This window comes from Caloenas nicobarica, chromosome 4 (genome assembly GCF_036013445.1).
Source record: "Caloenas nicobarica isolate bCalNic1 chromosome 4, bCalNic1.hap1, whole genome shotgun sequence".
Classification (NCBI taxonomy): Eukaryota; Metazoa; Chordata; class Aves; order Columbiformes; family Columbidae; genus Caloenas; species Caloenas nicobarica.
In genome coordinates, this window is record NC_088248.1 from 76,327,040 (window position 1) to 76,342,178 (window position 15,139).

General features: G+C 55.7%; 2 protein-coding genes and 1 long non-coding RNA gene across 7 annotated transcripts in view; 2 read left to right on the forward strand and 1 right to left on the reverse strand.

Annotated features, from left to right (window-relative positions):
- The window catches only part of PTPRA (protein tyrosine phosphatase receptor type A), a 122,296-nt gene extending 114,298 nt beyond the window's left edge, over positions 1-7,998 (forward strand). For all 5 annotated transcript variants that reach the window (XM_065633088.1, XM_065633089.1, XM_065633090.1 and 2 more), the window contains 9 exons: positions 811-946; positions 1,674-1,823; positions 1,942-2,035; positions 3,211-3,287; positions 4,784-4,918; positions 5,370-5,495; positions 5,930-6,081; positions 6,376-6,511; positions 7,527-7,998. In XM_065633088.1, the coding sequence (XP_065489160.1) occupies positions 811-946; positions 1,674-1,823; positions 1,942-2,035; positions 3,211-3,287; positions 4,784-4,918; positions 5,370-5,495; positions 5,930-6,081; positions 6,376-6,511; positions 7,527-7,601 (1,081 nt within the window). In that variant the 3' untranslated portion in view covers positions 7,602-7,998. The remainder of the gene's footprint in view (positions 1-810; positions 947-1,673; positions 1,824-1,941; positions 2,036-3,210; positions 3,288-4,783; positions 4,919-5,369; positions 5,496-5,929; positions 6,082-6,375; positions 6,512-7,526) is intronic.
- Positions 7,999-8,786: 788 nt separating this feature from the next.
- Positions 8,787-10,418, reverse strand: LOC135988488 (uncharacterized). Its single transcript, XR_010606158.1, has 3 exons — positions 9,834-10,418; positions 8,968-9,468; positions 8,787-8,858 (listed from the first exon to the last, which is right to left on the reverse strand). It is a non-coding gene; the product is annotated as an uncharacterized LOC135988488 (long non-coding RNA).
- Positions 10,419-11,163: 745 nt separating this feature from the next.
- MRPS26 (mitochondrial ribosomal protein S26) lies at positions 11,164-14,585 on the forward strand. The gene is made up of 4 exons (XM_065634288.1): positions 11,164-11,442; positions 12,985-13,122; positions 13,927-14,050; positions 14,370-14,585. The coding sequence occupies exons 1-4, from the start codon at positions 11,168-11,170 to the stop codon at positions 14,499-14,501; spliced, it is 669 nt and encodes a 222-aa protein (XP_065490360.1). The 5' UTR covers positions 11,164-11,167; the 3' UTR covers positions 14,502-14,585.
- The last annotated feature ends 554 nt before the right edge of the window (positions 14,586-15,139 follow it).

The following is a 15,139-nucleotide window of genomic DNA, read 5'->3' on the forward strand; positions in this document are numbered from 1 at the left end:
TAAGATCACTCTCAATTTCTCAAGAAGACCCAGCTCTCTCAGTCTTTCCTCATAAGAAAGATGCTCCAGATCCAAAGATGCTCCATCTTTGTAGCCGCTGGTGGACTCCCTCCAGTAATTCCTTGTCCTTCTTAAACTGGGGAGCCCAGAACTGATCCCAGATGCAGCCTCACCAGGCAGAGTAGAGGGGCAGGATAACCTACCTTGACCTGCTGGTCACACTCTTCCTAATCATAGAATCACAGAATCACAGAATGGTTTGGGTTGAAGGGACCTTCCCAGCTCCCCCAGTGCCCCCCCTGCCATGAGCAGGGACATCTGCACCAGCTCAGGTTGCTCAGAGCCCCGTCCAGCCTGGCCTGGGATGTCTTCAGGGATGGTTCATCCACCACCTCTCTGGCCAACCCGGGACAGGCTCTCACCACCCTCAGGGCCAACAATTTCTTCCTCATGTCCAGCCTGAATCTCCCTCCTTTAGTTTAAAACCATCACCCCTTGTCCTATCGCAACAGGCCCTGCTGAAAATTCTGTCCTCATCTTTCTTATCGGCCCCTTTGAAGCACTGAAAGGGGCTCACTCTGCTTGGTGCCCTCATGCACTCTGGCCCTACTGGTTGCTGGAGATGGTCTGTGCCTCCCTCTGCAAAACCCAGGCAACGCTGAACACCAGGCTGAGAACCTCTCCCATCTCCAAAACAGATGTTGCTATTTACTCACTGCTGGGAAGTGTCTGGCTCGCTCCCAGACACTCCACAGGGGACCCCAACACCAACACTGCTGCACTGACCGCTTGTCCCCTCTGCTCTTTCAGCGCCGGGGTGGGACGCACAGGCACTTTTATCGTCATCGATGCCATGCTGGACATGATGCACGCGGAGAGGAAGGTGGACGTTTACGGCTTCGTGAGCCGGATCCGGGCTCAGCGCTGCCAGATGGTACAGACAGATGTAAGTGAGCTGCTGCCGCGCTTTCCTTTGGAGGTAAATAGATCCCGTTCGCACTGTCAGTGCCGGCCTGCAGCGAAGCCCATGTGAGGGTCGAGCGTCATCCCTCAGTTTGGAAGGATGCAGCGTGATGTGAGCCTTTTGCTGGATCCTGCTCTTCTTAATCCACTTCGTAGAATCACAGAATCATTTTCATTGGAAAAGACCTTTAAGATCGAGTCGAACCGTTCCCCCACCCCTGGCACTGCCCCCTGTCCCTGAGAACCTCATCTCCATCTGTCCAGCCCCTCCAGGGATGGTGACTCCACCACTGCCCTGGGCAGCATGTTCTGATGCCCGACAGCCCTTTGGGGAAGAAATTGTTCCCCAGATCCAACCTCAGCCTCCCCTGGCGCAACTTGAGGCCATTTCCTCTGGTCCTGGCGCTTGTTCCTGGGGAGCAGAGCCCGACCCCCCCTGGCTCCAAGCTCCTTTCAGGCAGTTCAGAGATCAGAAGGTCTCCCCTCAGCTCCTGTTCTCCAGACTTGGAGAAAGTTTTGTGTCACGTCAGCTTTGTGTGATGTAGCAAATACAGTCCCACTCCCCGTGCAGCAGCAGAAAGGTTGTCACCCACTTTTCTGGGATCTCGGGAGGAGCCACATCCCCAGCATGCACGGGTGGGCAGTGGGGAGGTGGGTTTGCAGCCAGCGTGTGTGCAGAGACTGACAGCTTCTCCCTGCAACCCCTGCAGATGCAGTATGTGTTCATATACCAAGCACTTCTGGAGCACTATCTCTACGGTGACACGGAGCTGGAGGTGACCTCGTTAGAGATCCACCTCCAGAAGATCTACAACAAAGTGCCAGGGACCAGCAGTAACGGGCTGGAAGAGGAGTTTAAGGTGAGCATCGCTGTTGTCCTGGTGGATCTGCTCAGATGGCGCTACCAGGACCACCATGTCCTCACCTGGTGCTGGGTGGCTCTGAAAGGTCCTTCTGCTTTTGCTCTCTCCTCTGCAGAAGCTCACTTCAATCAAAATTCAGAATGACAAGATGAGAACAGGCAACTTGCCGGCAAATATGAAGAAGAACAGAGTGCTTCAGATAATTCCATGTAAGACGTGTTTGTCTGCCTGGGGAAAGTGTTCCCGGTGGGTGTGGGGACCGTTTGGGTGGGTGTGGGGACAGGAGTCAGGCTGGAGAAATGGACCAACAGGGACCTCATGATGTTCAACAAGGAGAAGGGCAAAGTCCTGGCCCTGGGGAGGAACAACCCAGGCACCAGTATGTGCTGAGGACACCCAGCTGGAAAACAGCTTGGCAGGAAAGGACCTGGGGGTCCTGGTGGACACCAAGGTGACCAGGAGCCAGCAAGGTGGCCTTGTCACTAAGAAGGGCAGTGGTGTCCTGGGCTGCATTAGACAGAGCGTCACCAGCAGGTCAAGGGAGGTTGATTCTTCGCTCTGCCCAGCACTGGTGAGGCCACACCTGGAGCACTGCGTCCAGTGCTGGGCTCCCCAGTAGAGGAGAGACACGGACAGACTGGAGAGAGTCCAGCAGAGGGCCATGAAGATGATTCAGGGCCTGGAGCTTTTCTGCTGTGAGGAGAGGCTGAGAGAGCTGGGACTGGTCAGCCTGGAGAAGGCTCAGGGGATCTCACCAGCATCCATAAACACCTGACGGGAGGGTGCAGAGAGGACGGGGCCGCTTTCCAGTGGTGCCCAGTGACAGGACAAGGGGCAGCGGGCACAGACTGAGACACAGGAGGGTCCTCATGAACATCAGGAAACACTTTTTGACTGTGAGGGTGACCAAGCTCTGGCACAGGTTGACCCAAGAGGTTGTGGAGTCTCCATCCTTGGAGATCTTTAAAAGCCGTCTGGACGTGGTCATGGGCAACAAGCTCTGGGTGGCTCTGGTTGATCAGGGGGTTGGACCAGATGATCTCCAGAGGTCACATCCCACCTCAACCATGCCCTGCTGTGACTTTCTTCTCAGTAGGTTGATGCTGCTGAGGGTTTGTGCCTCAAAGGAGAAGGGAGTCCCTGTGGTGAGCAGGTCCTGGAGTCCTCAGCATCCCCTTCTCCATTCCCAAACCAGGGCATGGCAGAAGCAGAACTGAGTCTCCTCATCCCAAACAGGTGCTGTCAGCACAGGACTCTCCTTCCCACATCTCTGTCCTCTCACCCAGGGCTTGGTGACTTCCCAGTCAAAGGCCACGCATGGTTATCAAGGAATCCTGTTTTGAAGGTGTTTCCCAAAAGTTACATCATTCTCCTTCTGTTTCAGATGAGTTTAACCGGGTAATCATTCCAGTGAAGAGAGGGGAAGAGAACACAGACTACGTAAACGCGTCCTTCATTGACGTGAGTCTTCTTTAATCTTCTTTCCATCTTCTCCCAGTACAAACTTGTCACCTCACTCTGCTTCCTACAGAAAGGATTTGCCCCAGAGATCTCAGAATTTCATAAGGCTCTTTCCACTTGGCTTTGCTTTGTGTCACCAGGTGGTGCTGGTTTCTTCTCCAAGAAACCCCTGTGTACACACAGTTTCCTTGTGACCCACGGATGGTGGGAGAGAAGAGCTGGAGCTTGAGCAAAACCTTCAAGTTCTGGTCTTACTTTTGCAACTCCGGGCTCTGATGCTGGCTTTGGAGAAGCGGCTGCACGTAGCCATGGAAATACTTGTTCTACGGCACCGTTCGTTTGGTCAGAAAATACCCGCTAGATTGGGTCACGGAGCGATACACAGATCCCAAACCCCTTGAGAAAAAACAGGTCAATCCCATTTCACCTGTCTGGGTGACAGTGGGTGGCGAGGCAGCGAGGTTAAGTGCTTTCCTCCCTCCGAGGAGGAGCTAAGGGATTGCACATTCTTTTCTCATCAGGAACCATATTGACTTCAGGGACACATCTCGTACGAGTATTTATCTTCGTGCAGTGATGCCAGCACTGGCGAAATGACAGAGCCCTGCTCTTTTCCAGCCCAATTTCTCTTTTCATCTCCTAATGGCACTTTTTTTTTCCCCCACAAAGGGTGATTACTGCCATGGGTTGAACCAGTTAAACCAACTTGTTCCCAGTTATAACCTCCCAAATTAATTGCTCCCTGAAATCTCCTTTGCTGGGTCCCTGCGGGTTGCTCTGCCTTGTTCTGCATCAAGGTCAGAAAGCTTAAATGTGACGTAAGCAATTTTTGGTGAGGATTCAATTTCCTGCCTCTACTGAACTTTGCTTAAATGACAAACTCCAAATGATGAAGCGTCTTTAGTCACGGTCTGCAGCGAGGGCACAGGGCAACATCAGAGGTTTTTTTGGAAACAGAAGCACTTTGTGGTTGTGGAAGAACCAGATTCACCCAGACTTATTAATGGTTTTCACAGAATGGTTTGGGTTAGAAGGGACCCGAAAGTTTGTCTAGGTACATCTAGTTTTGCTTACTTCTTTCCAAAAATCCCTAGTAAAAATCATACCCGAAGTATTTGGAGCTTAAGCAAGGCTCTGCTACAATGCTCGGACTTCGTGACGTCACTTAGGAGCGCTGGAAACCCAAATCTTTCTTCACTAAATGGATGAGGCCACGAATATAGGGGATATGACCCTCCTCCAGCTGCTTTTCTTTAAAAACAAAGGTCTTAACCCCAGTAAAGCTCTGCCCGATGGTACCTCGGCTTCCGAGCAGTTGTGTGGAGAGATGTAGCCCACTGTGAGAGCAGGTTTCTCTGCCCGGGCTGTGGTTGTTCACATGGACAGCCATGATGTTCCCAAAAATTCCCTGAGCTTGGTAACCAAAACATGTCCAGGAGCGTTTCTGCCACTGCTCTCAGCGCCAGTTCACCACTAACACTGGTTTCAAATCGCAGGGTTATCGCCAGAAGGATTCCTACATCGCCAGCCAAGGGCCGCTGCAGCACACGATAGAGGATTTCTGGAGGATGATCTGGGAGTGGAAATCCTGCTCCATAGTGATGCTGACGGAGCTGGAGGAGAGAGGCCAGGTGAGAACCTGGGGACCTTGCGGTACTTCAAAGGGGTCGATAAGGAAGATGGGGACAGACTTTTCAGCAGGGTCTGTTGTGATAGGACTAGGGGTGATGGTTTTAAACTAAAGGAGGGAGATTCAGGCTGGACATGAGGAAGAAATTGTTGGCCCTGAGGGTGGTGAGAGCCTGGCCCAGGTTGGCCAGAGAGGCGGTGGCTGAACCATCCCTGGAGACATCCCAGGCCAGGCTGGACGGGGCTCTGAGCGACCTGAGCTGGTGCAGATGTCCCTGCTCATGGCAGGGGTTGGAACTAGATGATCTTTAAGGTCCCATCCAACCCAACCCATTCTATGAGATCCCACGTGGCTTTGGGCAGCAGCCAGCCCCAGGAGAAGACTCATTCCATTCAGGCCTGTGGGAAAAGTACAGGATCTTCACCCTGTCTCCTCCTGTCATGCTTTCTCAGGAGAAGTGTGCCCAGTACTGGCCGTCTGATGGCTCCGTGTCCTACGGAGACATCACTGTGGAGCTGAAAAAAGAGGAGGAGTGTGAGAGCTACACGGTGCGGGACCTGCTGGTAACCAACACCAGGGTAAGAGTCTGGAACTCCAGGTGCTTTTGGGTTTGGGTGTCCTCAAGCCCCGCTGGTGTTTATGGTGCTTTGTGGTTCCTCTTGCAGGTGCTCTGGCATCTTCAGCTCACATCTTCTCTGCCATCCCAGAGTAGTGTCCATCCCTTTCTTCTCTACTCTTTACCTCCCACCTCAGGGGGTTCCTGTCCTCCTGATGGCTCTTCATCCATCTACCCAGCAGCTCTCATCCTCCTCCTGCCTTGTCCCTGTGCCCACCACCAGCATCCCTCCTGCTCCCCATTCCCCACGTCCTGCCCTGCTTCATGCCACAGGAATGTCCCCCCTCCACAAGCAGCTTTCCTCAGTGGATAGTTTCCCCAAAGCCTCGAGCTGGTGGGTTTCTTGGTAAAGATCTCACACCAACTTACTGACCTCAAACTCTCCTCTTACACCAGGAAAACAAGAGCCGACAGATTCGGCAGTTTCATTTCCACGGTTGGCCAGAAGTTGGGATCCCCGGGGATGGGAAGGGAATGATCAACATCATCGCGGCTGTGCAAAAGCAGCAGCAACAGTCTGGCAACCACCCCATCACTGTGCACTGCAGGTAAAGCCCGGGTTGGTCACCCCTCCAAGGGGATCTGCTCTGCAAGGAGCTTTTGGTCCTTCAGAAGACGTGGGCTGAGCAGGAGCAGCCTGGGCAGGCGCGTTATGAGGTTTTCCTGCTCAGCTAAGCAAGGCTTCAGTCTTGTAGAGCGTGTCCTAGCTAAAGTAGGAGAGACTCGGGCAGGAACGTTGGTTCCTCCATTTCTCTGGTGGTTCCCCTATGGATTGTCCCCAGGGCAAGGCCAACACGGTCAGGATGGATGGTTTCCTTTACCTTCTGGTTTCTCTTTGGCAGTGCCGGAGCAGGAAGAACAGGCACCTTCTGTGCGCTGAGCACTGTCCTGGAAAGGGTGAAGGCAGAAGGGATTCTCGATGTCTTTCAGACGGTGAAGAGTTTAAGACTACAGAGGCCACATATGGTGCAGACACTGGTAAGTGTAGCCGAGCTCCTCCTGCCACCCCAGACCTCAGCAGGAATGGGCTGGGGACTCAATGTTGAGCAAAAACTTCCTCAGTTGAAGGTTTTATCTTCCGTGAAAGATTAAGGGTTGGAGGTGGGTCAGGAGGTATCTCCTCTTATTGCTGTTAGGACAACTGGAAGAGTGGAGCTTGGCTGGCTGAAGGTATCAAGCCCCTTTGGAGCATTGACACAAGCTGTAGGAACCTTCTTGGAGACATCTCAGCCACAATCCATGTATCTATGGGCTCCAGGAGCCTTGAAACCTCTCCTGGGGTGGCTTTGGCATGGGCTTGGGTGGGCAGGGAGGGGAGGAGCAGGTGAGACTGGAGCACAAGTGTGATGGGAGCAGCTGAGGGACCTGGGGGGTTCCGCCTGGAGAACAGGAGCTGAGGGGAGACCTTCTGATCTCTGACCTGCCTGAAAGGAGCTTGGAGCCAGGGGGGGTTGGGCTCTGCTCCCCAGGAACAAGCGCCAGGACCAGAGGAAACGGCCTCAAGTTGCACCAGGGGAGGTTGAGGTTGGATCTGGGGAAGAATTTCTTCCCCAAAGGGCTGTGGGGCATTGGAACAGGCTGCCCAGGGCAGTGCTGGAGTCACCATCCCTGGAGGGGTTGGACAGACGGAGATGAGGTTCTCAGGACACGGGGCAGTGCCAGGGCTGGGGGAACGGTTGGACTCCATGATCTTGAGGAGCTTTTCCAACCAAAATGACTCTGCGAGTCTCTAACTAGGTGAAGTCTTGTGAGAGGGATTTGCAAGGATGCTCAGGGATTTTTTAAAAAGTCTTCTTGGGGTCAATCTAGGCCCTCAGCGGGGAAGGGAAAAGCAGTTCTTCTGTTGGTGGCACCATCTGGTTCCTGCCCTCGCTCTGGGCTGAGGACACCAAACCACGCTGGGTCCCAGCAGGTGCAGACCACGAAGCATCAGATTATATCTCAGGTGTGAATTTTCTCCATCTAACACCGTGTTCTCCCCCGAATCCCGCAGGAACAGTACGAATTCTGCTACAAGGTGGTGCAGGAATATATCGACGCCTTCTCAGACTACGCCAACTTCAAGTGAAGAAAAACCAACACAAAACAAAAATCCACTCCCAGAAACAAATGACAGAAGAGTTGCCTTCTTTAATATTTTGTAATATTCTGTTTGTTAATATACCCCCCCCCCAAAAAAAATATGTGTATATATCTTAACTGTTTTAGAGGTTGGTACCATAAGCTTCGTATTAGCTGGAGATTTTATATGTAGCAAAGTGTTAGTGCAGATACTGTTGGCTCCTTTTTTTTTTCCAATGTTTTATTGGGGAATTAAATAGCGTGATGTTTGGATGAATATTGTCCTACCATCTCTCTTCTGGAGAGTTGATACAGGCTGTTATTTTCTTTGTAAATCTTTTTTTTTTTTTTTCCTGAGGGAGTAAAGCCTTTTAAAAAAAGAAAATAAGAAGAAAAAGATATCCTGGATCTTATCTGAAAAAAAAAAAAAGTACAACCCACAACCCCACAAGCACAAGCTTTTCCGAACCTGCAGGAAAATGGTTTCACATTTTTCTGCTGGTCAGCTCTTTAAAAAAAAAAAAAAAAAAAGGAGAAAAAAAAAAAAAGGCTTATTCTGTGTGTGTGTGTATATATGTAAATATCCTAATTTTGGTATAAAAAGCAAAAAAAGTTTCTTCCTTCAGGGTCAGGCCACCATGTGCTGCTGGTTTGAAAATTGTAGTGACCAGAGCAGCGACTGCAGGAATTTCACCCAAAAAAAAAAGAGAAAAAAAACCCCAAACAAACCAGAATAACAAAAGGGGTTTTGCTCCCTGAAGGAAACGTCCGTGTTTGGTGCCAGATTTCGGACCCACCGCGGGGATCGCGGTTGTCACCAGGGATGGTCAAGGTGGCCCCATCATCTCCCTGGTCCCTTGCAGGAGGGACCTGCAGCTTCTGCGGGGGGTTTGGAGGAGAACATGGCTCCCCATGGTCTGAGCTCCATCTTCTCACCGCTTGTGTCTCCTCCCAAGTGCCACCTGGTCTCTTCCCTCCTGGTCTGTACCAGCAGAGAATGAGAAGTTTTGGAGCCACCTCAGACTGTGTCTGTTTTCCACCCTGTGACCTTGTGCCCACGTCCTCCTTCCCCAGCTCTAAAATGAAGCTGGGAGAGCAACCTCCGCCCAACCCACCAGCAGAAAAGCTTTGGAGAAACCCAGATCTTCTAACAGCCGAGGTCCAGAAAAAAACCAGCTGGAGAAATTCTATTTCAGAGGCTGAGTTCAGTTTATTTTATTTTATTTTTTCTTCTCTGTACCTTCAGTTCTCCTGGGAAGTGTGGCTGAAAGAGAGGGAGAAGAGCCCGGTGTCCCAGAGAAGACAACCAGGCTTTCTCCAGCCATAGCAGTGGGGAGAAAGGACCTCTGGGCTCCACCACACACCCCCCCAACCTGCTGCAGGTCTTTGCCTCCATCCTTGGACCAGGAGATCTCCAGCCCTAGATCCTGGAGGAGATTTTAGATCCGAGCAACCTGAGCTGGTGCAGATGTCCCTGCTCATGGCAGGGGTGGCACTGGGGGAACTGGGAAGGTCCCTTCCAACCCAAACCATTCTGTGATTCTATGATCATGTCTTCTGCCATCTCCAGAGCTGCTAAAATCTGTATGTGGGCAGATTCAAAACTCAGCTGGTTGCTCCAAGCACGTTGATCCATCATGGGTTGGACTAGATGACCTTCAAAGGTCCCTTCCCACCCAAAGCATTCGATGATTCTATGATCTAATTTGGGTGCTGGTCCTGCCAACAATGTCTCCGTGTTTCTGCTTCTCAGGAAGGATGGGCATGGTCCTACACCTTGGAAGTGGAGGAGCAGAACTTGAACAACAGGCCAGAAATCAAACGTCATCAAGGCAACTTCAAATCCTTGGGTGGGTGACGTTCCACAAAACCAGCTGCAAATGCAAATTATAGAATCATGGAAAAGTTTGGGTTGGAAGGGCCCTTCCCAGCTCCCCCAGTGCCCCCCCTGCCATGAGCAGGGACATCTGCACCAGCTCAGGTTGCTCAGAGCCCCGTCCAGCCTGGCCTGGGATGTCTCCAGGGATGGTTCAGCCACCACCTCTCTGGCCAACCTGGGCCAGGCTCTCACCACCCTCAGGGGCAACAAAATCTAAGACTGTACAATCTTGCCACCTTCCAGACAAGTTTAGGGGTTTTTTTTCTTTTTTTCTTCCCAATGGAGGCTCCATCACGGAGAAGAATTTGAATTATCTGAGAAAGGGGCAAAAAATAACTGCTGATTTTTATGGTTACCCACCCAGAAGAAGAAAAACAGAAGGAAACCCTGATGCTGGTGATGGGCCAGGACACACGGAGGGTCCTCATGGCCAAGGGAAGACCTGAGGGTGAAGAAAAGTCCTGAGGACCCAGGGGTGCAGCACCCTGTGTTTTAAAAAAATAGTTTAATGTGGTTTATTTTAGTATATTTTTTTTTGTTACAAAGGGGTGTCTGATGAAACACCCTCCTCGTTCCCCCTGTGGTCGGGGTGGCCGGGCCCTGGTTACTGGGGGAGCTCCGCGGGCACTGGGAGAACTGGGACTGGAGGTTTCACCCCCACGATTCGTCTGGGTCCCCCCCCGGGATCGCTGGGGGGTGATAGGGCTTGGGGACAGTGACATCCCCACCCAGCCAGGGGGACACTGGGGGGACACGGGGCTGGAATCTCAGGAAAAGCCACCCCGTGGGTCGAGGCGGCGAGTTTTCCAGCACGAATTTCACAGCTGGGGCGGCAGTTTTCTGGTGGGGGGTGACATGGTGGGGACAAGGGGACTTCCCCCCGCCCCCCAGCAAGTCCAAAACACCCCCAAAAAATGACCTCGCTGCTGCCACCACCCCCTGGCACCCCCCCCACGGCAGCCCCTGTCCCCCAGGTCTCGGTCCCGCTCTGGTGCTGCCGCCCCCACGCGTGTCCCCGGCGGGGGAGGAGCCGCTGCGTGGGGACGGGAGGGGACACCGTGGGGGGGGGGACACGGGGGGGGCCGATCCCGGCCCCCACGACCCCGCTCCCCGCAGGGCGCGGCGCTGAGCGACCCCACGCGGGACCGACCCCACGCGGGACCGACCCGGGAGCGGCCGCGGGAAATAAAGGGGCTCGGGGGGAGCCTGTGCTGCGTGGTGCGGGGGTGTCCCGCGTGGGTGTGTGCGGGGGCGGCGTGTCCCGTGGGGGCCGTGTCACGGGGGGGGTTGTGCCACAGGGGGGTGTTTTTCACGGGGGGCTGTGTCCCGTGGGGTTGTGTCCTCTGCTGGGCAGTGCCCGTGTCCCGCTGATTCCGTGTTCCGTGGGGCCGTGTCCTACGGGACGGTCCCGTGCCCCGTGGGGGTTCCCGTGTGTCCGTGTCCCGTGGGTTCCCGTGTCCCCTGGGGGTTCCCGCGTCCCGTGGGTCCGTGTCCCGGCGCTCCCGTGTCCCGTGTCGGTTCCCGCGTCCCGTGGGTCCGTGTCCTGTGTCCCGTGAGTCCCGTGTCCGTGGTTGTTCCCGTACCCCCCAGGGTCCCGTGGGTCCCCGTGGGTCCCGTGTCCTTCACTCAATTTCCGCCAGAACCCTTTCCCGCTCCCCGCGGGCGCGTCGGTGACACGTCACTTCCGGCGCGCCATGCTGCCGGTGCTGAGGCGGCTCCGCCCGGGCCTGTTGGCCGCGCTGGGCCCCGCCGGCCCCCCGGGACCCGGACCGGGATCCGGGCCCTTCCCCGGCCCCTGCCCCGCCTGGGGCCCGCGGCTGCTGCCGGCGCGGGGCCGCAAGACGCGGCACGACCCCCCCGCCAAGTCCAAGGCGTCGCGGTTGAAGGTGCCGCCGCCCGTGGACCCCGAGGAGCTGCTGGTGGTGCTGGAGCGGTACCGGCTGCACCGGCTGGTGCTCAGCGCCCTGCGGTACCGCGCCGGCTGTGGGGCAGGGCAGGGTGGGGGCTGGTTGTGGCTCTAGTTATGGGGCTGGGTATAGCGCTGTGGGGTTGTTGTGGGGCAGGAGGGGCTGGCTGTGGCTCTAGTTATGGGGCTGGGTGCTGGTTATAGAGCTGTGGGGCTGCTGTGGGTCAGGGAAGGGTTGGGGGGGCTGTTTTGGTTCTAGTTATGGGGCAGGGGGCTGGGTGTAGGGCTGTGGGGCTGCTGTGGGGCAGAGGAGGGTTGGGCTTGTGCAGAAGTGGGTTGTGGGTCTGTGGGGCTGCTGTGAAAGAGGAGGCTGGGTGTGGGGCTGCCATGGGGCAGGGGGCTGGGTATAGGGCTGTGGAGCTGCTGTGGGATAGGGGTGAGCTTGGGTGGTTGGCTGTGGTACTAGTTATGGGGCTGGGTGCTGGGTATAGAGCTGTGGGGTTGCTGTGGGGCAGGGGAGGGTTGGGGGGCTGGTTGTGGTTCTAGTTATTGGGCGGGGTATAGGGCTGTGGGGTTGCTGTGGGGCAGAGGAGGGTTGGGCTTGTGCAGAAGTGGTTTGGAGGCTGGTTGTGGAGCTGCAGGGCTGCTGTGAGGGACGTGGTTAGATAGAGGGCTGGTTATGGGGCTGTGGGATTGCCGTGGGGCAGGGAAGAGTTGGGCTTGTGCAAAGTGGGTTGTAGGGCTGGTTGTGGGGCTGCTGTGAAGGAGGAGGCTGGGCATGGGGCTGCTGTGGGGCAGGGGGCTGGGTATAGGTCTATGTAGCTGCTGTGGGGTAGGGGAGGGTTTGGGGGGCTGGTTGTGGTTCTAGTTGTGGGGCTGGGTGCTGGGTATAGAGCTGTGGGGTTGCTGTGGGGCAGGGGAGGATCGGCCTTGTGGTGCAGAACTGGGTTGGGGAGCTGATTTTGGGGCTCCTAGGGGGGCTGCGTGTGGGTCCGGTTATGGGGCACAGGGCTGATTATGGGGCTGTAGGGGTGCTGTGGAGCAGGGGAGGGTTGTGCTTGTGCAGAAGTGGGTTGAGGGGCTGCTGTGAAGGAGGAGGCTGGGTATAGAGCTGGGGAGCTGGATGTGGGACTGCTGTGGGGCAGGGGGCTGCTTATGGGGCAGGGGAGTGGCTGTGGGGCAGGGAAGGGTTTGGCTTGTGCAGATGTGGGTTGGGGGGCTGTTTGTGGGGCTTCTCTGAGAGACAGGGCTGGGTGTGGGACTGGATATGGGGCTGCTGAGGACAGGGGGCTGGTTATGGGGCAGGGGGCTGCGTATAGGGTTATGGAGCTGCTATGGGGCAGGGCAGGGTTGGTTGTGGCTCTAGTTGTGGGGCAGGGGGCTGAGTATAGGTCTGTGGGGCAGCAAAGGCGCAGGCGGGGCTGGTTGTGGTTCTGGCTGGGGGCTGTCATAGGGCTATGGGGTTGCTGTGGGGCAGGAGGGGGTTGTCCTTGTGGTCAGAGCTGGGCTGGGGCTGCTGTGAGGGACAAAGCAGGTTTGGGGGAAGCCCCCGGGCTCCCAGCCCCAGACAGGAGCTCACTGGCCCCTGTCCCCTCCCCTGGGCAGAGCTGAGTTCAAGGCTGAGGTTGTGCAGCGCAAGCGGGAGGCGACGCAGTGCGGGGAGGACTCGGCGGAGCAGGCGGAGGAGCACCGGAGGTTGATGGCCTGGAACGAGGCGGAGAACGCCCGGCAGCGGCTGCGCAGGTCAGCCCGGCCCCACACCGAGCGGGGGTCACTGCATAGAGTGATTTGGGTGCGAAGGGATGTTCCTGGCTCCCCCAGTGCCCCCCCTGCCATGAGCAGGGACATCTGCACCAGCTCAGGTTGCTCAGAGCCCCGTCCAGCCTGGCCTGGGATGTCTCCAGGGATGGTTCAGCCACCACCTCTCTGGCCAACCTGGGCCAGGCTCTCACCACCCTCAGTGTAAAAAGTTCCTCATGGCTGGCCTGAATCTCCCTGCTTTTAGTTTAAAACCAGCTTTGACTTTTGCTTGTGCACAGCTAAATTCAACACCCTGCTTGGTTAGACCTGGCACTGCCTCATGTCCTGAGAACCTCATCTCCGTCTGTCCAACCCCTGCAGGGATGGTGACTCCAGCACTGCCCTGGGCAGCCTGTTCCAATGCCCCACAGCCCTTTGGGGAAGAAATTCTTCCCCAGATCCAACCTCAACCTCCCCTGGCGCAACTTGAGGCCGTTTCCTCTGGTCCTGGCGCTTGTTCCTGGGGAGCAGAGCCCGACCCCCCCTGGCTCCAAGCTCCTTTCAGGCAGGTCAGAGATCAGAAGGTCTCCCCTCAGCTCCTGTTCTCCAGCTGAACCCCCAGCTCCCTCAGCCGCTCCCATCACACTTGTGCTCCAGCCCCTCACCAGCTCCGTTCCCTTCTCTCAACTCGCTCCAGCACCTCAATTTAGCACCTTTGCATCGCAAGGGATTAGTGCGTCACACTGAAGCACGGCCCTGAAGAGCATAAACGTTAAGCAAAGCCTTTTTTTTTTTCCTATGTGGCAGAGAGGAAAGAATTAGGAAAGAAGAGGAGGAACGGAAGAAGCAGAAGCTCCAGGCTGCGGAGAACCAGGCCAGGAGACTGGAGGCTTTCCTGAAAGAGAAGGAGCAGGAGGTTCTGCAGCTGCAGGTGAGAGCAGCTGGTGCCCCTGAGGGGTTTGATATCCCGTGGGATCCGTGCGGAAGCCGTGGGCTTGTTTTCCAAGAGAGTTTTTTATTGGTGGCTGGGAAGTTTTAGCACCTTCCAGGAGCGTTGACAGCACGTGGGTGGGATGGAGGTGAAGCGAGAGCTCTGAAAACAGAGGGAGGAATAATCCTGAAGGGAGAGAATCAAGGTTTCCTTGTTCTGGAATGATGCTGGTGGCATCTTGGGGTCTCCCAGAGACCCGTGAGCTCTGAGGGCACCAGCAGCTTGTGCGTGACGAGCCGGTTTCTTGTCCTTCCTTCAGGAGGAAGCCAAAACCTTCATCACCCCCGAGAACCTGGACGCGCGGATCGAGGAGTGCCTGGACAACCCGCGCAACTACAACTTCGCCATCGACAAGGACGGGCGGATCGTCAAACGGACGGTGTTGTCTTAGGCCCGGCTTCTGCCTAGAGCTCCGCTTACAGAGCTCGTTTATTCCTTTTAATGTATAAATCGCCCACAGAATTGTTGGAAAAAGCCCGCGGGGTCTGGCTGTGGTTCTTCTGAAGGGTGAACGCCTGTGGGAGGGAGGGTGAGGGAGAAATTCGGGGTCGGAGAGTTACGGGGAGCGGTGGGGGCTCCAGCGGTTCGTCGGAGCTGCTGGTGTTGGTGTTCCCGTCGCTCTGACGCTGCGATTCCGCCCCCACGTCCCTGGATCCCGCTTTGGATCCCTCCCGTGTCCACACCGAGCATGTGGGGTGAAGAGCAGGAGCGGCCCCGAGGCAGATCCTGCTTCTGAGCTCCCCCCTGTTTGCCTGGCGACCCCTCCGGATGCTTTTGAGAGGAAACGAGGTCGGAATGGCTTTGTAGGAAACACCCACCCTCCGCTTTTTGTTGTTGGGGAGGGAAGAATTAATTTTTTCTCCTGTTTCTGCTGTGGTGGGAAGACTTGTCCTTCCTGCTCATCCTTTAAACCCTCCTTTCCGCATCTGTTGGTGTGGCTACGTGTGAAAATTGCGCAGAGCATGTCTCACTGGTACCAGTTTTTACATGTTTCTCCCTCTTGAGTGTTATTTTACTCATCACCTGGGG